Source organism: Bos mutus, chromosome 7, assembly GCF_027580195.1.
Source record: "Bos mutus isolate GX-2022 chromosome 7, NWIPB_WYAK_1.1, whole genome shotgun sequence".
Taxonomy (NCBI): Eukaryota; Metazoa; Chordata; class Mammalia; order Artiodactyla; family Bovidae; genus Bos; species Bos mutus.
This window is the reverse complement of record NC_091623.1, coordinates 12,306,075-12,330,859: the sequence shown is the minus strand read 5'-3', so window position 1 is coordinate 12,330,859 and position 24,785 is coordinate 12,306,075. Positions and strand designations below refer to the sequence as shown.

The 24,785-nt window shown below is 41.6% G+C and overlaps 1 protein-coding gene across 3 annotated transcripts in view; it reads right to left on the bottom strand.

Moving 5' to 3' along the window:
* The window catches only part of RASGRF2 (Ras protein specific guanine nucleotide releasing factor 2), a 263,109-nt gene that overhangs the window by 173,708 nt on the left and 64,616 nt on the right, over nucleotides 1-24,785 (bottom strand). For all 3 annotated transcript variants that reach the window (XM_070373066.1, XM_070373065.1, XM_005904542.2), the window contains exon 2: nucleotides 10,588-10,694. In XM_070373066.1, the coding sequence (XP_070229167.1) occupies nucleotides 10,588-10,694 (107 nt within the window). The remainder of the gene's footprint in view (nucleotides 1-10,587; nucleotides 10,695-24,785) is intronic.

Below are 24,785 nucleotides of genomic sequence, written 5' to 3'. Positions count from 1 at the left end.
GCAGTCCATGAGGTCGCAAAGAGTCAGACAGGACTGAGCGACTGAACTGAAAGCTCCCTCTTTTAAACACTGCTTTCTTTTCAGTTCACAGTTGTAGTTCATTACTTACAACATCTGATTAACTTTGGGACATGTGAAAAGTTGTCACTAATCTTTTCTAAAGCACAATTAAACATAAAAAAATGAGCAAAACATTGTTATAAGGAAGTATAACAGAAAGCCAATAATGGTAAAGTTATTACTTTGACAGAAAGAAATGTTAAGGAATGCTTCTAAAACTAAATACATTTTATAGTATAGTAGTATATTTAAAAAGTGAGGAACATGTTTTATATCACAATTGATACTGATGACCCTTTCCTAACACTGAGACTTTTCTTTCTTTACAAATATGCATAAATAAGTATTGGTAGAATTCTCTTTATGATCACCAAAAATTCTTGAGCCAAAGTATATATCTAACTATATTCATTAAACACAAATGAATTAAAGGTGTTTATAAATTTTCATGTTTAATTTCTACTATGAGGACTCTGAACAAAATAGCAATGGAAACAGGTGTTGGTGGGACTGTGGAGAAACTGGAACCCTCATACACTGCTAGTGGGAATGGAAAATAGTGTATCCATGGGGGAACAGTCTGGCAGTTCCTTGAAAAGCTACACATAGAGATGCTACACGAGCCAATAATTCTTGCCTTGTGCTAAGTTGCTCAGTCATGTCCAACTCTTTGTGACCCTATAAACTGTAGCCCTCAGGCTCCTCTGTCCATGGGATTCTCCAGGCAAGAATACTGGAATGGGTTACCATGCCCTCCTCCAGGGAATCTTCCCAACCCAGGGATTGAATGCGTGTCAAACCCGTGTCTCTCATATCTCCTGTGTTGGCAGCTGGGTTCTTTACCACTAGTGCCATCTGAGACCTGAAAACATAAATCCACACAAAATCTAGTACACAAAGATTCACAGTGGCACTGTTCATAACAGCAAAAAGAGGAAACAACCCAAATGTCCACCAATTAATGAATGAACAAAAAGCAGTATAGTCACACAATGGAATAGTATTCAGCCATAAAAAGGGTGGAGGGCTGATTATGCTACAGCATGAATGAACCTTGATAACTTTATGTTAAGTGAAAGAAAGTGAAGTCACTCAGTCGTGTCCGACTCTTTGCGACCCCATGGACTGTAGCCTATCAAGCTCCTCCGTCCACGGAATTCTCCAGGCAAGAGTACTGGAGTGGATTGCCATTTCCTTCTCCAGGGGATCTTCCTGGCCCAGGAATCGAACCCAGGTCTCCCGCATTGCAGGCAGACGCTTTACCGTCTGAGCCACCAGGGACAGAGACAAATGCATTTATATGAAATGTCCAGAATTCACAAATCCATAGAGACAGCAAGTAGATCAGTGGTTGGCTAGAGCTAGGGAAATCAGGGAATAGGGAGTAACTGCTAATTGATGGGGTTTTTTTCTTGAGTGTTGAAAATGTTCTGGAATTAGGTAGTGGTGATGGTTGCATAACTTTGTGAATATACCAGAAATCACTAAATCACAATCTTTAAAATGGTACATTTTTATGGTATGTGAATTACATCTAAATTTTTAAAATAATACTACTTTGTAAAAAGCAATGGAATGACTTCTCCCCAAAACCAGTATTTTCACTGCATGATAAATCAAAAAATTTTACGTCAAAAATGCCATAGATTTAAGTACAAGATAAAAAATGACATGGGCTTACAACAAATATGAAAAATAGAAAATATCTCTGTTACACAAAGAGCTCACAAACAAACTGATAAGAAAAACACCAATTGGAAAAATGGGGAATGGATATGAGATAGTAATTCATATAGGTAGTAGAGACAAATATTAACAATAGCAAAAAATAGTCTCACCAATAATCAAGGAAATACTCATTACACAAGATACTATTCTCTACCCATCAATATAATAAAGATTAAAAAAAATGATTCCAGCTTTCTCATGCCCTAGCAGAGGGAGATTAAACTGGTACCCACATTTCTGAAAAGCAACTTGGCCCTGTGCCAAGAGCAGGGATAAGAGATGAGCAGGACACGTTTGCATTGAAGGAATTCAAGCTGACAGGGAGAAGCAGAGAAACAAATCAATGCAATAATCTCATAGAGGCTCAGAGATAAATAAGAGGTTACAGTAGGGGCTGAAAGAAGGGAATGGTCAGCACTTCCCTGAGCTGGAGAAAGAGGATCCAGGAAGATGGTGCAGATGACTGAGAGCTGAGCCTGAAAGACGAGCTGGAGTTACTCAGGCTGGAGGGACACCCCAGCACATCAGAATTCCTGAGCTCAGGACATGGGAGGTGGCGGTGGTGTGGTGTGGGATGGCATGAGAAGCTCACAAAGGTTAGCTCAGAGGGTCCTTGCTTGACTGGCTCACTGCATCCCAGAACTTGCTAGGGAGGGAATAAACATCAGTTGAATGAATGAATTTTTTTTTCCTTAAAAGCAGCACGGGGGACCATCATACTATTCTCCTGACCCTTGTATCTGTTTAAATTTTTATATTATAAGAAAATTGACTTTAATAACTAAAATTACTCAAGGGCACCCTGGAATTCTTCTAGAAGATCAGATGTTTTCTTCAGAAAGGGTATTCTGGTAATCGTGTGGAGGACAGATCAGAATGATACACATTTGGAAGGGAGACCTCTTGCAGAAAACTATGAGTTTAGTTTTAGGCTTACTGAGTATCAGTCTATCTATACACACACATGCAAATACGTAGGAAAAAAAAAAAAAGAACAAATTGTGACCAGTAAGTACCTCTGAGGACATAAGTAGGCTTGGAGAATGTTGGGGGAGAGGGGAAGGATATGAGTGGAAACTAGAACTTTTTACCCTCTGCACTTGTGCATTGTTTAAATTTTCTTTTTGGAGAATTTGCATTTATAGGTATTATTTGTGTAATTCAAAAATAAGTACTAAATACAAAATGGCAAGTTGAAGTTACATAAGGAGGGAAAAGCTCTGGAAAGTCATGTTGACCCAGGTGACACAGCTTCAGTGGGGGAGAGACAGAAACCCACCCCCAGAGGCTGGAAAGAGCAGGAGTGTGTACAAAGAAAGAACAAACAAATCATTTCTCCAAGAAACCTGGCTGCACTTTCAAGAGTGGTCAGCAGCTAGAGGAGGATTTAGGGACAAGGCAAAGGGTTTCTGGTTTTTAGGTGGGAGACAAATATTTAAGAAAAACCAAAGAACACAAGAGAAAAGTCATGTTGAGCAGGATAAAGGGAGAGAGGAGGCTCAGGGAAACCCATTGGAACTGTAAGAGAGAAATGAATCAATTATCCAGCAAGAAAATCAGAGGGAAGAAGCCAATGGTAGAGATCTTCCTTGAACCAGAGAGGTTCTCTGGAGGCGGCCCCCTGCAGAGGGTGAGCCCACGTGCACATGAGGACCCGCTCTGTGAGTGGAGACTCAAGGTCGCACTGCGGTGTCAGCTGACACTTAAGGAAGGAGACAAGACAAGCATCTGAGGCAAACACTCTGTGAGGAAAAGGAAAGATAACTGACGGGTAGGAGGATTAACAAAGGGCTGCAAATAAGACAATCCAAGCCTAATTTTTCTCCACAGAAAACAATTTCTACTATCCAACCAAGCAAATCTTTCAGTCCACAAACACGACTCCTTTTCTTTTGTGTTGCACTCTTCAAACTCTAAGGGGAAAAGTACTGAAGTCTCTTTCATTGTGGCAGATGTGGAGGCAAAGGCCTGACAGACCTTCTTGGTAAAGAAAGACAAAATCGCAAACACACAAAATCCACATCTTCAGCTTTTTAACAGTGGCAGTCTTGCTGTTACAAAAAGAATACAAAATATGCCCTTGGGATTGCTCTAGGCTGTATAACATTACCATACGTTTCTGATTTCCTAGTCTTGTGGCTTTGCTGTGATACATAAAACATTTTCAGCTTTTCTGTGTAATCACGCTTCTGACTTGTGAAGGACTTCCCCATGCTCAATCTACAAAGTGCTAATTTTATGGGGATGACAGGATACATACAGTGGCCTTCAGTGTTGGACAGATTTTGTATTATACACTTTGCTCCAAAGTAAGCCTCTAGCCAGGTAAAAAGAATAAGGTTACAGGCATTAGGTGTTTGGTGCAATTACCATGGGGGTGTGTGTGTGTGTGTGTGTTTTAGAGGGAGAGGTGAAGAGATAGAGAATATGAACGAGGCTGCCTCAGGCACAGACCCAAGAAGCTGGATTACAGCTTTCTTTAGTGGACAAGAAGACAAGGTTTAACTGAAAACCTTAACTGGAGGATTAAGTTTCTCCACTCATCAAGTTCACAACTGACTTCAGGGTGAAGGAAAGGGCTGTGGCAAGCCCCAGCCAAACAAAACGCGACGTGAGCTTTATGGGACCGAGTCACATGCCCAGTTCCTTTTTCTCTTGCAAATACCTTCCCCATGAAGGAAAATCTAAGAGCCACCTGCCACAGGCACACACAAAAGGGAGGAAAGAGCACCGAAGGTGTTAAGTTTTAGCTGGAGAAGTTGGAGGCAAAGCGGGCAACAGATAGCAGGACCGTCTCAAACACTGAGAGCATAAGCAAGAGCTCTGCAGGTGAGCAAAGCCACACACACCCCACGGCGTGCGACATCAGGCACCACGTTTTCCATGGCTCTGATGTTTCACAAGCCCTCCCCTGACCTCAGACCCGGTAGAAACCCAGAGCCAGCTCTCCCCTCAGGACATACCTTGACTTCTCTAGGAGCCCCTGATGCTCATTCTCCCATACCTGACATACCAGTGGGCAAGGAGACCCACCAGTATTGCCCGGTTCCCTACTCCCCCTTCCAGACACTCATACACCACAGTTCCCTGCAGAAGCCCTTCCTGGCCAGCACTTGTCATCCTGCCCCACAGTCCTCCTCTCAGTCATCATATGCCCTCTCAGAGAGTGACACCATCCAAGCTAGGGATCCAAGAGACATGTTAGATGCCACCCTGGTCCAACACTGTCCTTTTCCAGGTGGGCACAAGATCCTTTGAAGTCTACCCTCTACAACTCTGAAATACTTTCCACCTACCTCTTTCCCCAACTGCCATCAACCAGGTCCTTCAGGTCTTATGCTTAGATCAGAATGAGAAAAGCTTTGGTACCTCTGGTTCAACTGGATCCTCTTCCAAGACATGACTACCTTCTAACTTCCGAGGTTCCATTTGCTCAGGGCTCCAGCAGATGAAACTCAGAGGAAAAAGAGCTGTGGACATTATCATGTCAGCCAATGAGCCCTTAAAGACCCACAATCAATTGGATCAATGCTTTTAATTGTCATAATGGCTACCATAAAGAAGACTGAGTGCTGAAGAATTGATGCTTTTGAACTGTGGTGTTGGAGAAGACTCTTGAGAGTCCCTGGGACTGCAAGGAGATCAAAGCAGTCAATCCTAAAGGAAATCAATCCTGAATATTCATTGGAAGGACTGATGTTGAAGCTGAAACTCCAATACTTTGGCCACCTGATGTGAAGAGTTGACTCATTAGAAAAGACCCTGATGCTGGGAAAGATTGAGGGCAGGAGGAGAAGGGGACAGCAGAGGATGAGTTGGTTGGATGGCATCACCGACTCAACGGACATGAGTCTGAGCAAGGTCCAGGAGCTGGTGAAGGACAGGGAAGCCTGGCGTGCGGCAGTCCATGGCTTGCAAAGAGTCAGATACAACTGAGAGACTGAACAACAACCACAACAATGCCTACAACCAAATCAACCATGGTGGACAGATATGGCCAAGAGAACAAAGAAATATCAAGTTACTGGAAATGTCCAAAGCTCCATATCTAAATAGCAAACCATTTCTAGAACAAATACAGACTTCATTACTATTAAAATACTCTGGCTTCACCTCATCTCAACAGAAACAAGACTAAGCCTTGCTATTGTTAGGGGAAGCACATTGATTGAAACAGCCCACCCTGGCCAGGCACCATAGTAACCATTTGCATGAGTTGTTTTACGATAGGAGATCCTGATAAGGAATACGGAACTAATAAGCCACCAAAAACCAGAAGAGTTTGGGAAAAGTCGAAAGGAGACACTGCGTGTCCATCCACTCCCCAGAATCCCTCTCGCTAGCATCCATCTTGGCTGAGCGATGCGTGTGCCACCAGGAAAGACTCTGAATTAGAAAGATTGGCCACAAAGAACTAAATAGACATTTCTCCAAAGAAGACATACAGATGGCTAACAAACACATGAAAAGATGCTCAACATCACTCATTATCAGAGAAATGCAAATCAAAACCACTATGAGGTACCATTTCACACCAGTCAGAATGGCTGCGATCCAAAAGTCTACAAATAATAAATGCTGGAGAGGGTGTGGAGAAAAGGGAACCCTCTTACACTGTTGGTGGGAATGCAAACTAGTACAGCCACTATGGAGAACAGTATGGAGATTCCTTAAAAAACTGGAAATAGAACTGCCTTATGATCCAGCAATCCCACTGCTGGGCATACACACTGAGGAAACCAGAAGGGAAAGAGACACGTGTACCCCAATGTTCATCGCAGCACTGTTTATAATAGCCAGGACATGGAAGCAACCTAGATGTCCATCAGCAGAGGAATGGATAAGAAAGCTGTGGTACATATACACAATGGAGTATTACTCAGCCATTAAAAAGAATACATTTGAATCAGTTCTAATGAGGTGGATGAAACTGGAGCCTATTATACAGAGTGAAGTAAGCCAGAAGGAAAAACATAAATACAGTATACTAACGCATATATATGGAATTTAGAAAGATGGAAACAATAACCCTGTGTACGAGACAGCAAAAGAGACACTGATGTATAGAATAGTCTTATGGACTCTGTGGGAGAGGGAGAGGGTGGGAAGATTCGGGAGAATGACATTGAAACATGTAAAATATCATGTAAGAAATGAGTTGCCAGTCCAGGTTCGATACACGATACTGGATGCTTGGGGCTAGTGCACTGGGACGACCCAGAGGGATGGTATGGGGAGGGAGGAGGGAAGAGGGTTCAGGATGGGGAACACATGTATACCTGTGGCGGATTCATTTTGATATTTGGCAAAACTAACACAATTATGTAAAGTTTAAAAATAAAATAAAATTTAAAAAAAAAAAGAAAGATTGGCCAAAGACCACCCGGAAACTAATCCCATCACCATAAAACCTGACATTGTGAGCCACGTGGCAGAGCAGTTCTCCTGGGTTCCCTTACCCTACTGCTCTCCACCCGGGTGCCCTTCCCAATAAAATCTCTTGCTTTGTCAGGACATGTGTCTCCTCTGACAATTCTTTTCCAAGTGTTAGACAAGAGCCTGCTCTTGGGGCCCTGTAGGGGGGCCTCCCCCTTCCTACAACGCTATCACCTTCCTGTGAACCAAAGCCAGTAATACATAATGAAATGATATTTTAAATGTGCCAATTTCTAGAAATGTAATAGCAACCAACTTTGAGCAAAACTGTAAAACAAGCTTCCTGGACAAGGTCAAAGCTTCAAAATGAGAATATCAATTTCCAAAAAGATATCTTCCTGGGCCAGATCTAAGGAAGAAAACAAGCAACTGAACATACCAGGAAACGACCTAAAGATCCTCTGAAAGCAAATCAAGTCGATGCAGCTCGGAGGTACAAAAGCCAGCCTCAAAAATGTGATTCTCATGACACCCCAAAGATAGAACACCCAGGCCAGTACTGATAAACACCCCAGGAAAAGAGGAGCAGTGATCAAGAGAAGGATTCTGAGCAGTCCCTGTTTCTGTGTAGTACCTACAGAAGGATCTATAGCTCAGAAAAGAACTAGTCTCAGGCTAAAATACTCATCAGTTCATCAAAAGCTCATACTTAAAAAGAGGGATCAATAAAACCATAATTATTGAGCATCTGCTATTAAAAAGGCAGTAATACCAAAGTAATGCCATCAGGCTGTCCTCTAAAGGTGAAATGTTTAGTTAGCAACCAGTTGTTTAATTAGCACAATTTCAAGCAAAAAGGGCTGACAAATTCTTTCTCTGCATCAGCCTCATTAACTTTCTGGCTCTGCTCATTTACAAACAAAGTCAGGATGAATTTCACAGACCCAAGTTTACACCAAAAACTTGACTTAATGAAATGTAAATGAAAAAGTTATTATCTTCTATGATTTAGAAAGCAAAAATTTAAGAAGCATCTCAATACAAAAAGTCAAATACAAGAACAGGTGTAAAACAGTCAAATTAAAAGGAAGTCATCAAACAATGGAGTCCTGGACCTCAAATCAAAGGAAAAGCAAATCTAATAGACCAAAAGTCAGAACACCAAAAAAAAATGATCAATTAAGAACCAAATCTTCACATCTAAAAGAGAAGAAAAACTTGGATTAACCAAACCACTAAAGTGGTTTCTAAAATCTATGCTTCCTGACAAAATCATGTAAGCCCTGGATTGATCATATGGCAGTCAATATCAAATAGCTACTGACCTACTTCCATATATATAACAAAGTTTTCTTGGTATACCAAAAAAACCTCTTACTTGAAATTTCACCATTTTAAAGTAATTCATACTCTATTTGGTTCACCACAATGTTTGCTTGGCAACTACAAAGGAATTTAGGCTGCTAATGGTACTTGGTTTTTCTGGAAAGAAAAAAAAAATGGGCAAATACACGTGTTTTAAATTACTTACTTCATTTTAACTCCCAGGTAGAAAGGAACAGAAGCGGTCACAAAGACTGTGTCTGGAAATGACCCAAAGGTTCTACCTTGCCAACTTGATACTTCTTTCACCTTTGAAAACCTGGCTTTCTTTCTACAGCAAGTCAGTCTGCATTAGCCTTCAGTTTGGAGCAAAACCGTCAGACAGAGACCCTGAGAGTGAAGACAGCTGAACAGTGTGCCTGGATCCTGATGTTAGCAGGCTGCCTCAGGGTCCCCCTCGGACAGCAGCATTTGGTCACCAACCATGCGCATTTCAGAGAAATATTTTGGAGGGGAGGAAAGAAAAGGAACTGAAATCTTTTGCAAATAACATCTACTCTCAACCCTGACCTGACATTAATCCACTTTGATCTTTGAATTAGAGGGAGAGAAAAAGAGACAATAACGAAGACTAATACAATATAGAACATTGGTTAAAGGTTGTGGAGTCAAAGAGACCTGAGTTCGAGTCCCAGCCCTTTCCTCTTCCCTTTAACCAGCTTTTTACACCTTGGCCAATATGCTTAATCATCATGAACCTTTGTCTTCTCATCTGTAAAACAGAGTTAATAATACCCTACTGGTAGTTGGGAAGACTTTTTTTTTTTAAAGATGAGTATGTAGAGCTCTTAGCATGCTGCCTGCCACAGGGCAAGTAGTCAACATACAGCAGCTGAAGAAAGAAGAGGGGAAGGGGATGAGAGGAGGGAAAGGGAAGGGAGCAGAGGGGAGGACGGGAGAAAAGCCTTCAGGCTTCAAAGAACAGCCTACAATTACTCAGGACAGCACCTTAAATTCTTTATAATCAATGTCAAAATATTTCCTGGTGACCTACTACATAATCAGCACTGTGCTTCATTCAGAAATGAATGTGTCGCCATCCTCCTCCTCTCATGCTGTCTACAGTCCAGCTCAGGAAACAGAAATCACACGTGTGAAATATATGAAAAATAACCCACATTGTACTAAGTCATTAAATATTCCACATGTAATAAAGCAAGAACTGCGGTCATTTGTAGAAGGGGGCCAGTGAGTGCTGGCTTGTGGCGAAGGGTCCGGGAGACACACAGAGAGACAGACACAGACGTGAGTGGACTTATAGGTGAAGGAGGGGTCATGTCCGGCAAAGAAAGTCACGTGTCCCAGGCCAAGTTTCGCCCTGAAACTTCAAGCAGGGAGTCACGGTGCGGACAGGAAAAAAGCCGTGAGCACAAGAGCCATTCAAAGCAAAAATGAACAGGACTTTGGAACTGAATATGAAAAATAAAAGAGAGAGGTCTGCCTGTGTGTCTCTTGTGGATTTCTCACTCCCGTTTGAGGCCAAGTGTGCTCATGTCCACCTTTCTGGTATTTCTTAGGAGGAAGCAAAAGCACACTCTTCTATTTCCCCAGATGGCAGCTGGTGTTGCCTTTGTCGATAACCAGGCTGTACAGGGCAGGGTTTCCAAGTGGAGGCTCGGCTGGGCCTGTATCCCAGCTCTGCCACTCACTAGCTGTGAGGCCTCAGGCAAGCAAACTAACTTTCCAGGTCTTGGTTTCCTTATCTGTAAAAGAGGGGTTAACCATGACGTGCCTCTCACAAATTGTTGAGAGGATAAGGAATCCAAGCATTTAATAGATTCCTTAATTGAGAGGCACTTGTAACAGGGCCTGGCACACAGGCACAAACCCTGTGTTCAGTAATCATCATTACTATTGCTGTATCTATTACCTTTAATCTTCAGCTAGAATATAGCCACAGAAAGCATAAAGAATCATCTCACACATGACTGAGGAGGAGGTACTAAGGGGAAATCCAACTTGGAATTGCAAGTTCGCCCAAAACTAACACTGATGGTGAAACCTCAATGCAAAACCCAGACAATCCAGTGGCTCCCATACCTGGCTTGGTGAATGGCCTCCATCCACTCTTTACCATCCTGCTCCTCCTCACAGCGCAGCTCTAGTGGCTTCTGACCTTCATGGCCAAAAAGAACAGTAAAGTAATACTGGAAAGAAAAACAAACAAAGTTGTCTTTTATTTTTGAGGCATAATAGCATAATAAGACAATACTTCCCTACAAAGAGTATATGCTTATAAAACACATCAGCATTATGTAAATCATATTTCAAAATTTAATAACATTCCCAGTCCACTTGGCAATGACTTTGCACCTGGAAGATACCATAAATTGCATCTTAATACCCCTCAGTAAGAGTCAACTTACAATGCCTCACATACAGAAAAGATATTTGGTAAAATTCTATACAAACACATGATTAAAATTCTTTGCAAACTCAAAAGTGAAATTTCTGAACCTAATAAGGGATTTCTACCAAAAACTTACTACAAATATTTCACCTAATGGTAAATTATTATAAGCAGCCCTTCTAAAATCAAGAATAAGAAAAACTGCAATTATCACCACTTCTAATTACCAATTCTGTCTGGAGGGCAACATAGAAAAATTAAGAAAAAAAGAAATGGAAAGCAAGGGGGGAAATCATTTTGCACAGATGATGTAAGTGTCTATACTAAAAATCCATTGACACACTATTAAAATAAGAGCATCCTTCAAAATTATTGGATGCAAAAATCAATATACAAAATGTATTGCACTTTGGTACAATATCAACAAATAAGTAACTTAATTTTGAAAACACAGCATTTTCAATAGCAAAGAAACATAAACAGTTGAAGGACCTAAGAAAATAAGTTTATCACCTCTAAAGAACAAATTAATCTGTACTTTCAATATATTCTAATAAAATTACCAATAGGTTTTCTTTGGGTGGAATTTGACAAAGTGAACCTAGAATCTGAGCCAGGGACGGGGAAGATGTCACTTTAAATCAGTCTATTTGAAGCTAGATGTATTAATTACCAAGCTCAGACTGTCTGGGAAGGAAATATGACTGGAGAACTTTTTATTATATGAGAATGATCAGAAAATACACTGGGCCTGCCCACAGTTTCCTCCTGGGGCCTGAAAATGACCAGTCCCACGCAGCTGCTCTGAGATTAAAAACCAAAGATAAAACCCAAGTTCTTTCTGTTGTCCCACCTTACCAGCCCCTGCAAACTTCTCTTTATTCAGTATGATCATTACACGCTCATTTTCTTCAAACAAATTAAAAATACTCAGGACAAAAGCTTTTAATCCATAATAATGCTGAATCACTATTTTTTACACTTGAAACCATATAATATTATAAATCATTTATACTATAATATAAAAAATCCTTCAGGACAACAATCCTAGAGATAAATTCTTAAAAACCCTAGAATTTTCAGCACAATTTTACAAAAAAGGCAAAAACTGGCCAAGAGACTTCTCGTGTTACCTGGGGATAAATCATCAGAAGCCTTGCCTGTGAGAGAATCCACTGCACTACCCTACGGACAGGCCTGAGCCCATAAATGACAAGCTGTCTTTAATTCTTAAACCTCTTGTCTAGCCAGAGGACTAAATGCTATGAACTAGGGGGAAATAACCCGATGAAAAGGCCACTGAGAAGGGGAAGAATTGAGTTTAGCACTGTATTCAATAAAGCTCCAGTTAAACTTGAGAGGAAAGGAGTTGCAAGTCAACAAAATAACAAATCAGTGGTTTAAGGGCAATCCTATAAGCGATGGCATTTCAGCAACAGCTGGCTACCATCCAAGGCCAGATGCCCAGTCCGGGAAGAGGAAACACTTAATGAACCCGTTATTGAAATGCTGCAACCAGAACCTCAACAGCAGCTGCTGCGTGGGAACCCAATTAAAGGCCACCTTTAAAAGACAGCAAGGTAATTATATTAGCAGAACTACATCCAAAGGTTAGACTGTGTCTCAGGCATGCCAATGATGGAGTTTTGAGAGTACAGGTTACATTTCCAGGAGTTCACTTAACAAATTCAGCTCGACCACAAATAATCAAAACACTGTCTCTGCATCAGATCAGATCAGTCACTCAGTCGTGTCTGACTCTTTGCGACCCCATGAATCGCAGCACGCCAGGCCTCCCTGTCCATCACCAACTCCCGGAGTTCACTGAGACTCACGTCCATCGAGTCAGTAATGCCGTCCAGCCACCTCATCCTCTGTCGTCCCCTTCTCCTCCTGCCCTCAATCCCTCCCAGCATCAGAGTCTTTTCCAATGAGTCAACTCTTTGCATGAGGTGGCCAAAGTACTGGATATACCTGCAAATTATTCAGGCTAAGCTATTCATCAAAAAGCCTTCTTTGTGTGTTCTGGTCTCGCTCTGATATGAACTCAGTTTACCATGGACAAAACATACACCTGAGCCCCAAATGAGCTGAGAGAGCTTGGAGCACAAGTGGCAGCAGTCACACACTTCGGCATCTGACGACCAAGGCAGAGCTAAAATAAATGCCGGACCTGTCAGCACCAGCAAGGACCACCCCCCAGTGTCTGATAGACACGCATGCAGTCTCAAGGACAGGGAGCCCCGCTTACTGAGATACAATCTTAGGGAGGCACAGAAGAAAGAATGGATCACTTTTTCCTTAAATTGAAGAAAGTAGGGAAAACCACTAGACCTTTCAGGTATGACCTAAATCAAATCCCTAATGATTATACAGTGGAAGTGAGAAATAGATTTAAGGGACCAGATCTGATAAACAGAGTGCATGATGAACTATGGACGGAGGTTCGTGACATTGTATAGGAGACAGTGAGCAAGACCATCCCCAAGAAAAAGAAATGCAAAAAAGCAAAATGGTTGTCTGATGAGGCCTTACAAGTAGCTGTGAAAAGAAGAAAAGTGAAAAGCAAAGAAGAAAAGGAAAGATATACCCATTTGAATGCAGAGTTCCAAAGAATAGCAGGGAGAGATAAGAAAGCCTTCCTCAGTGATCAGTGCAAAGAAATAGAGGAAAACAAGAGAATGGGAAAGACTAGAGATCTCTTCAAGAAAATCAGATACACCAAGGGAACATTTCACGCAAAGATGGCCACAATAAAGGACAGAAATGGTATGGACCTAACAGAAGCAGAGGATATTAAGAAGAGGTGGCAAGAATACACAGAAGAACTATACAAAAAAGATCTTCATGACCCAGATAATCACAATGGTGTGATCACTCACCTAGAGCCAGACATCCTGGAATGTGAAGTCAAGTGGGCCTTAGGAAGCATCACTACTAACAAAGCTAGTGGAGGTGATGGAATTCCAGTTGAGCTATTTCAAATCCTCAAAGATGATGTTGTGAAGGAGCTGCACTCAATATGCCAGCAAATTTGGAAAACTCAGCAGTGGCCACAGGACTGGAAAAAATCAGTTTCCATTCCAATCCCAAAGAAAGGCAATGCCAAAGAATGCTCAAGTTACCACACAATTGCACTCATCTCACACGTTAGTAAAGTAATGCTCAAAATTCTCCAAGCCAGGCTTCAATAATACGTGAACCGTGAACTTCCAGATGTTCAATCTGGTTTTAGAAAAGACAGAGGAACCAGAAATCAAACTGCCAACATCCACTGGATCATCAAAAAAGCAAGAGAGCTCCAGAAGAACATCTATTTCTGCATTATTGACTATGCCAAAGCCTTTGACTGTGTGGATCACAACAAACTGTGGAAAATTATGAAAGAGATGGGAATACCAGACCACCTGATCTGCCTCCTGAGAAACCTGTATGCAGGTCAAGAAGCAACAGTTAGAACTGGACATGGAACAACAGACTGGTTCAAATTGGAAAAGGAGTACGTCAAGGCTGTATATTGTCACCCTGCTTATTTAACTTATATTCAGAGTACATCATGTGAAATGCTGGGCTGGAAGAAGCACAAGCTGGAATCAAGATTGCCAGGAGAAATATCAATAACCTCAGATATACAGATAACACAGAAAGTGTTTATCTGAGGTTGTATTATCAGATATGCAATATCAATAACTTCAGATATGCAGAAAGTGAAGAAGAACAAAACAGCCTCTTGATGAAAGTGAAAGAGGAGAGTGAAAAAGTTGGCTTGAAGCTCATCATTCAGAAAACTAAGATCATGGCATCCAGTCCCATCACTTCACGGCAAATAGATGGGGAAACAATGGAAACAGTGAGAGAGTTTATTTTGGGGGGCTCCAAAATCACTGCAGATGGGGACTGCAGCCATGAAATTAAAAGACGCTTACTCCTTGGAAGAAAAGTTATGTCCAACCTAGAAAGCATATTAAAAAGCAGAGATATTACTTTGCCAACAAAGGTCCGTCTAGTCAAGGCTATGGTTTTTCCAGCAGTCATGTATGGATGTGAGAGCTGAACTATAAAGAAAGCTGAGCGCCGAAGAATTGATGCTTTTGAACTGTGGTGTTGGAGAAGACTCTTGAGAGTCCCTTGGACAGCAAGCATATCCAATCAGTCCATCCTAAAAGAAATCAGTCCTGAATATTCATTGGAAAGACTGATGTTGAACCTGAAACTCCAATACTTTGGCCATCTGATGCAAAGAGCTGACTCATTAGAAAAGACCCTGATGCTGGGAAAGATTGAAGGTAGGAGGAGTATGGGATGACAGAGGATGAGACGGTTGGATGGCATCACCAACTCAGTGGGCATGAGTTTGAGTAAACTCCGGGAGCTGGTGATGAACAGGGAGGCCTGGTGTGCTGCAGTCCATGGGGTTGCAAAGAGTTGGACACGACTGAGTGACTGAACTGAACTGAACTTTTTACATGATTGGAGCAAACTAAATTTACTACTCTCAGCAGCTTCTTTTTTCTCCACTTATTAAGTATGGAGGGGGTCTTAATGAAAAAGTTGGCTCAAATTTTGGAAAAAAAAATGTTTGCACATCTAAGTGTAGTGAGGATAAATCTATTAATACAACCCTGTTCACAGTCTTATGCAGCTCCCTCCTGGCCAAACAAGATGACCAGAATTCTCTTCCTTAAAGATAAACCTGAGCTTTCATATGTCCTTACAAAACCCTCATTCATATTCTCAAACTTAACACCCTACAAACTGGCCTTAGTCTCCATTTTAAAGTTCATTTCTGCCTCTTTCCTCCTAAGTATGCCACACTCCAGCCAATCAACCCATCACTCCCCCAAGAAGACAAGCTCTTTCCTTGGCCTCATGCTACTGATGGAGTACATCTCTGGGATCACCAGACCTGGGTGTGAGTCCTGACTCCTCCAAGTGGTAACAACCTATGAGACCTTGGGGCAGGTGACTAACTTTCTGAGACTAAGTCTCCTCTAGTCAATGAGGCCAAAGATAGGTTTACAGGACAGACTAGCTGACATGTAATGCCTGGCACCCAGTAGGTGCTTAACAAATGTTAATTCCCTTCTCTCTCAGCGCAAACCATTGTCTTGATGTTCTTCCTCTCCAGTCCCTCTCCTACCTAAAATTCTTATTGAACTTTCATGACTCACGTCATGAACCGTCAATTCCACTAAATCTTTCCCAGGTACCTTCTGGCATAAAAGAGTCCCTCTCTCCTCTGTGGGGTCAGTTGTGGCTCAGTGGTAAAAGAATCCGCCTGCCAATGCAAGAGACGTGGGTTCGACCCCTGGGTCAGGAAAACCCCTTGGAGAAGAAAATGGCAATGCATTCCAGTGTTCTTGCCTGGAAAATCCCACAGAATCTGGTGAGTCCATGGGGTCGCAGAGTCAGAGGCGACTGAGCACGCACATATGCACACACTCCTCTGTGTTTCAGTAACCTTGAGCACACTCTTCTCACGTAGCCGGAGAGTTGTCCACACATGTGTCTCTCTTCCCTGTAGGACATGTCCCTTTGTACCCAAATCCCTCAATAATGTTTGGTGAATAAATGATCATCATAAAGAAAACATGAGGTATAATCAACCTAATAAATTTGCTTCAAACAGCCACATATGACAATTTTATGACTGTATAATCACCTCTAGGTAGACACCCAGAGAAAAGATTTAGAAACACCATTAAAGCTACTAAATACATATTTTTATCAAAAAAAAAAAAAGGAAAACAGAATATTATGATGTTCTTCATAATAGAAAAGCAGTAAGTACAGATACTGCAGGTTGGCAGATTCCCTAAAGGGTCTTACCACTTACCAACAGTAACTACAAAATGCCAGAATGACAGCATAATGAACAGGTCTAGGAAATCTAAATATTCAGGGTCTTATTGGTATCTACTGTAGCTTCATATGACTTTTCATTTTCCATTTGTTTGGTTTTTATTATAATTGGTTTGCTGCTGTTTATGCTATGTGTTTTTGCAGAAAGAACAAACGTAACCCAATATGAGAACACAAGTTCATTTAAAACTCTGGTCCTTAGACTTCTCTGCAAGCTAGAAACAAGTTTATGGTTATGGCAGTGGCAACTGCAGGGGAATAATATTATAGGGCCACTTCCACTTCCTCCATTTCTGTATTGGTTGGATCATTTACATAAACACTTATAGCTATATAGCCAACAACAATATGCTCATTCCACTTTCAAATTGAGTCATTAACAATAAACACCTATAGCTATATAATCAACAGTAAAGATATTATCCATTTTCAAAACCATCCCTGCTGGCTCAGCAGGAAAGAATCTGCCTGCAATGCAGGAGATTTGCGTTAGGTCCTTGGGACAGGAAGATTCCCTGGAGGAGGAAATGGCAACCCACTCCAGTATTCTTGCCTGGGGAGTCCCATGGACAGAGGAGCCTGGCGAGCTACAATTCATGGGATCACATGAATCAGACATGACTTAGCAACTAAACCACCACCGGGTCTTTATCAGTTCAGTTCAGTTCAGTCGCTCAGTCGTGTCCGACTCTTTGCAACCCCAGGAATCACAGCACGCCAGGCCTCCCTGTCCATCACCAACTCCCGGAGTTCACTCAGACTCACGTCCATCAAGTCAGTGATGCCATCCAGCCATCTCATCCTCTGTCGTCCCCTTCTCCTCCTGCCCCCAATCCCTCCCAGCATCAGAGTCTTTTCCAATGAGTCAACTCTTCGCGTGAGGTGGCCACTGGGTCTTTATAATACTACTTATATACCCAAGAAAAGTAACTGATGTTAGTCAAATCAGAGATGTTCAAAAAAGATTAAAAACCACCACCGGTGTTCTTAAAGTACCAGTTAGAAAAATAACCTCTTTTAAACAAGGCTATGGTTTTTCCAGTAGTCATGTATGGATGTGAGAGTGGACTGTGAAGAAAGCTGAGTGCCGAAGAATTGATGCTTTTGAACTGTGGTGTTGGAGAAGACTCTTGATAGTCCCTTGAACTTCAAGGAGATCCAACCAGTCTATTCTAAAGGAGATCAGCCCTGGGTGTTCTTTGGAAGGAATGATGCTAAAGCTGAAACTCCAGTACTTTGGCCACCTCAAGCAAAGAGCTGACTCATTGGAAAAGACTCTGATGCTGGGAGGGATTGGGGGCAGGAGGAGAAGGGGATGACAGAGGATGAGATAGCTGGATGGCATCACTGATTCGATGGACGTGAGTTTGAGTGAACTCTGGGAGTTGGTGATGGACAGGGAGGCCTGGCGTGCTGCAATTCATGGGGTCTCAAAGAGTTGGACACAACTGAGTGACTGAACTGAACTGAAACAAACTTCAGTACCATATGTATTATTATTTTGATGGCACTTAAGGGTTTTAAATTATCACATATATTAGTGAAATTTTTTCAGTTTTAGAGTAAAAGAACTAAAACCAACCCTCTCTGCAGCCTCTGAGGAAGAAGATTCTCTTCAAATCTTCTTCCTACACTTGGCCCCTGTCTAGGAGGAGTGGGAGGACCTACAGGAACTAGCTATGGTCCCCTCTCCAGAACCACATTTCTGACCTTGCAAGTCAGACAATGGATGGGATAAAATGGGTGCCTTCCAAAGTTCCCAACTTGATGACTTGCACACCTGGGGATGGTGATCATGAGAATACAGCAGTCTGGCATGGCAGTGCCTCTGGGACCACAGCATGGCTCTAAAGCCAGGCAGAGCTCTCCACCCCGACCTGGGCCTTGGGGTCTGGCCTTCCCAGTCTCCAGGAATGTGAATAACACTGCTGAGTGGCCCTCCGCAGCCCAGAGCATATTCTTCCCACAGCAACCCCACATGTTGCTATGACCATCCACCCCAATCAGCAGGGAGACTCCAAGCATTCCTGGAGGTGGAGATGGATGGACACCATGGACAGCAACTCTCCAATCTAGGTGCGTTTCCCAAGCAATAATAAAGCCTGAGCTCATGTTAATCTTGCTATGCTTCATTACATCTTCTTCTTTCTCCCTTTTCCCCTCTCTTCTCCCTTCTGTAATTGCTTGTAGAGTGGAAATGAAACACATTTTAAACACTGGATAGATTGACAAAACTGAGCTTGCTGTGCCCCCTATACTAATTTTCACTCCCAGGGGTTTGTTGTTGCTGTTCAGTCGCTGAGTCGAGTCCAACTCTTTGGGACCCCGTAGACTGCAGCACACCAGGATTCCCTTTCCTTCACCATCTCCCAGAGTTTGCTCAAAGCATGTCCATTGAGTCAGTAATGCCATCCAACCATCACATCCTCTGTCGCCCCCTTCTCCTCCTGCCCTCAATCTTTCTTAGCATCAGGGTCTTTTCCAATGAGTTGGCTCTTTGAATCAGGGGTTTAACTTCACCCAAACTGCTAACTATCTTTAACATTCACAGGAATTTCAATTAAAGTCCCCAGAACATGACTGGCCCTCCATAAGAGAAAGGAATCCTATCCTTGAGCCCTAAAGGCACAGACTGCTCTAATCAGATTTACTGCCACTGCCCTGGCAGCATGTGAGAGGGAGATGAGAGAAGACAGACTGAAAATAATAAGTGAGCATTTAAAAACGGGAGATACTTCATGTTTTTGATACCATTCCCTTCCCTCCTCCTCCTAACATTCCTGCTCTTTCGTATTTCCTGCCATTGAAATGTTACTTGCATCTATGGCCATACCTGAACGAGCCCAGTCTCATCTGAAATGTTACTTGCAAGAGACTTCTCTGCCCACTGCATCTGGTCACCATCGTGCCAGCCAATGGGGTACACCCTGAAGAAACGTCTAAAGCATTATATCTGGGACCCAGCCCTACTGGTATCTAGAATAGAAAGCATTTCTCTCTCCTGCCTCAGGGACGGTGTTCATATAGTGTGATCATTTCTTAACCACAGTTCCATCTCATACTTTTAGCTTCAAAGAAGACTCTGTGTATATTAAAGGAGACTGAATTTTCCAACTACTTCATAGACACCATCTTCTCCTATCATGGTTACAGACTGAAGCTCATTTTTTGTTGTTAAAACACATGTCAAATCTCCCAGCTACTACCAGGTCTTCTTAAGAACAAAGATCCAAGATGCTGAAGGCTTTCCCTCCCTATTGGTTCACTTTCTTGTCAACTCTAGATTCAGAGGTCTTGCCGTGGGCATTTTCACTTCAGCACAGGCAACTTCACAGACTTCTGTGCATCTGAACCAGCAGTGTGGTCCAGCAGTAGGCTCCCCAGGCTGGAAAGTAGGACACTGGGATTCTGTCCCGTCTCGGATGACTCAGTGTGAGCTCTGGCAAGCTCCTATCAAGCTCAGTTTGTTCCTGGGCCAAGTGAGGACAAGGCCACCTCTCTCACTAACCCTGAAGATCAAATGGTGAAGGTGAAGATCTTCACTGAGGTGAAGACCAAATGCAGTAACACACATCAAAGTGTCTTGAAAAGCATGAAGTACGTCTTGTCGTTACTATAGCGGTAGACCTGCCAGCTCTCGCTGGGAAGCCAGTCACCTCGAATCTGCCTCAAACACTGGACTTGTTCCAGCTCTGCAAAACTGGGTAATTTGAGTGTTCCTCAGGTTTCCCTCACTGCTTTCCCCAGATAAAAGCACATGAGTGGGGGGAGAAAAAAGGATGTATTAAAATTATGAACCAGCATAGTGGGTACTTGGTAATTATGCTGTTTTTATTATGGTGGTTGTTTGTTGGTTGTTTTGTTCTTATGGATATTTTTGTAGTTGGTTGATACTCATGATGAAAAGATTTCTAATTTTCCCAAAGGCTTAGATAAGAATTGTATTTTGCAGTTTCAATGACATGCAAGAGTTAATGATTTGCCCCAACAGAAGCCAACATGTAGACTATACATTTGAAACTGTGAGTAAAGCAGAGTATTAACATGCATAAAATCCAGTATCACCATTTAAAAATTGCCTCAGAATATATCCTTTTATTAAACATATTTTAATGTTTAATAAAGAATTTAATGTAGGATGCAGCTCAAGGAGTAAGGGTTTAACTGCCTCCTACCTGTGGTTTTCTACCACAACAAGAAAATATATTATGTCTGGCTTCCAAATTTCATAGAGAAGTGAATCAAATTAATTGTGCCAAGGGGTCAGAAAATCTGTCATTTTAAGAATGGCTAAACCAAGTTGATATATTTGGTTGTGCTTCAAATCTTTGAAAGGTTATCATATAAAATTGCAACAGAGAAACTTTCATGAACCAAGGGATCTGAGCTCCCATAAATCACCAGATATGCTGAAATTTATGAAAAGGGAAGCAAGCATGATACATGGTGGCTTAAGTCATCATCCTTGACTCACAGAAAAAGGCAACAATCCTTCTCCATGTTTTGTTACATTTTCACACAGTGCTGATTTTCTCTTGTACTACCACTCCAGACAGCGACATGTGTTATTGATAACATTCCATCTTTGTGATTGATTTCACCTCATCCCCATCCTCCTGTTTACTTACCATCTTATCTTTGGAGAGAGATATCTAACTCCCGTCTGTCTAGAGCCACTGTAACCATTGTTACAGCCTTCTCTTTACAGCAAGGCAACTAAACTTTATCACCATTCCAATGTCCATTCTATCCCAGCCTCTCCTGAACTAATCTAGAATCTCTAAATTCATATGAAACCTCCAAAACCTTTTTACTTCATGCCATCTTCATCACTTTCTCATTACAATCATTGGTTTGAGTTATTCCTCATTTGCCAATGGTATTCTCATTTGTGTAAAATGTATGTACAGTGAAAATGCATGCTGTTAACACCGAGTTTAGTTAGTACCACTTAGTACTCTTGGCTAGAAAATCTTATGGGCAGAGGAGCCTGGTAGGCTGCAGTCCATGGGGTCGCTAAGAGTGGGACAGGACTGAACGACTTCACTTTCACTTTTCACTTTCATGCTTTAGAGAAGGAAATGGCAACCCACTCCAGTGTTCTTGCCTGGAGAATCCCAGGGACGGGGGAGCCTGGTGGGCTGCCGTCTATGGAGTCGCATAGGGTCGGACATGACTGAAGCGACTTAGCAGCAGCAGCAGCAAAGAATACTTCAACACACAGACTTGAGTGTCAGAGTTCCCCTGCTGCTACAAGGAAATTTTCTGAGGTGCTCTGTCAAAGAGGAACCATGGTTATGCCAAACAAATGGGCAGGGAAAATATACATAAATGAGATCAATTTTAGATGTATCCTGTGTAGCTCCATAAGGCACAAATAGAAACAGTGGTTCAAGTGAGAGATTTGAAAGATCTTTCTAAAAATGAGAGGGGATGCTGACGCCAGTTGGCCATCTCTCAATGGTATTTAGAAGGGATTCCTGTCCTCTGAAAACAGAACTAGGTGGCCTCTAAGATCCCACATTATCAAAATCCTTTAGTAGCTATAACATACTCTAGAATTCTACCATTAAGGTATGACACAGAGGAGTCATATAAACAAGGGTTAGACCACTGTGCTGTTCAACATCTCAGTTTTTATTGCATGGCAATTTACCAAATGGGAGTAAAAGAAAACACAAGTCTAAACAAAGAAATAATTAGTGCCTGTTAAGAAGTAGGACACAACTGAGTGACTGAACTGAAGAAGTCTTTTATGACATTATGCCTGGTGTATATTGATAATCATCAGTTACACTTACCAAATTAACTAAAACTAACCACTGCTGCATCGATGTTTTTAAATCAGAAGCACTGGGTTCGTAACAATACAAAACTGACAAAAATGTTTTATCTTTTACATTTTAAGTGCCAACTACTGACAATAATTGCTAGCACTTAATTCATTGAGCAAACCTCAAAGATGGAAAGCCCTAATAATAATAATAATCAAATAATAGTGATCACATGCATAGCTCATGAATCAAAAACTGGATAAGAGTAAAAGATTAATGACTGTATTTAATGAATAAAGAAGTTTTTTAAATTGATAAGGAAAAGTCAAATAGCCTAGTAGGAATGTGGGAGAAGAAACAGAATATTCACTTGTCCACAAACAAAAAATAATAATAAAATGATACAAATAGGTAAAAATATGAAAAAGTGCATATTAGTACATTAAAATGTTCCTTTCAAATTGATTTTGTTAATAATAAAATCCAGAGTTAGGAAGTATAATGTGTTGATTAATATTAAAATGGTTACAAACTCTGTGAAGTTGGTTGGCAATTTGTACCACAGAATTTACACCTCTGTTTTTATATAGGAATCTATACTAATGAAATCATTAAAAATACTTTCAAAGACTTATGTCCAAGAATGTTTAAAGCATCAAAAATAACCATAAAAGTACGCAACAATAGGGGGAAAATTAAATTTGGTATTTAAATTGAAATGCTCTGAGCAATTAATAATGATCTGTAAGAATATTTTCAAGCTAGCCTCTGAACTTTGCACAGCAGGAAAAATTTCAAGCAATCTTGTGAAAAATAACAGCTAGGAGACTGAAAAGACTGAACAAGGATTTCAGCTACTACCTGCCACAGGAAGACAGAGTTTAGAAATTGAGTCTGCCAAGTAAACTGCCTGTTAGAACAAAAATGAACACTCTTCAAAGGACAACAACATAATCCAGAATCTTTAAAATGTATTATCCAAATGTCTGGTATATGCTAAAAGGTTAGTAGAAAAGAAACAACAGAACAACTAGGGCCATAATCATGAGAAAATAGAACACAGATGTTAGAATTAGCAGACAGAACTTCAAAGCAGCTATGAGACAGTGTATACAAAGGAAAAGAGAAGCATAATGAGAACACAGATGGGGAATCTCAGGAGAGAAATGTAATTCTAAAAAAGGACCAAACGGAAATTTTAGAAATGAAAAGCATAACGATTGAAAAGAAAAAAGTAAATGGGTAAACCTAATTGCAGATTATAGACGGCTGTTTTAAATGAAAGAGTAAATGTAGTATACCTGCACACAGAAGACAGTTAATCGCTTTAAAAAGTGGTTCCATATGAAGGCTCAGTGTTGTCTCTATTGCTGTCAGTTTGAACATTTAGCACATTAGTTATATCAGCCTTTGTAAGAATAAGCCTATGCTGGGCCCATGAGTAGCCACCTTTTTTTGCCCCACCTGTCATTTTGTTCATATGCTCATTGTATCAGCACTGGGGTAATCAATGACAGCGATTATCTGAAAAAAAGTGACCTGGTCGGTCTGTCAATTTGATCATTTAGTGCCAAGTAAATGGCCTGCTAGAATAAGAAATGAACACTCTTCACAGGAAAATAATAGAATTCAGTCTTTAAATCTCTCTAGTGAATGCTGCAGAGATGATCCCATTTGGGGCCCATTCCTATTTTGTCCATCCACATGTTTCCACTCAGGCTTTGCTACCCCCAAACGTCTAATCTTTTTCCTTCCAGGTCTTTGATGCCAGCCAGAACATTCACCACCTCCTATAAGCCTATGTACATTTAAGCCTCAGACCACTTCTCTTCCAACACAAAATAGGTGGCCAGGGGCATGATCTGCTAGTCCACCCACTGGGGGAATTTCTCCTTATCACAGTCTTTCAAGACCATTTTGAAGTGATCCATCCCCAGGCCAAGCTTGGGTTTGTCCCTTTTCCTTCACTGGGCTGTAAAGAATCCCCCATACAGCCATCAACAGAGGCTGAGGGCTGCTGGGGTGACTGTGGTGGATGCCTGGAGGTAAAAAAGTTAAAATTGTGTGTCAGAGTTGTCTCCCCAGGCTGAAATGGCTAGATCTTTATACCGCTGCCTCACTCAGTCACTTGATGTGGGCTGCTTCAGGAAAGGTACCATCTTGGACAAGACAGATCTCTGCAGCTGTGGCAGACTCTGAAGGAGCTGACAGCTAGAGGCTGTCTGCTGACTGACCCCCTGCAGCTAGGCAGC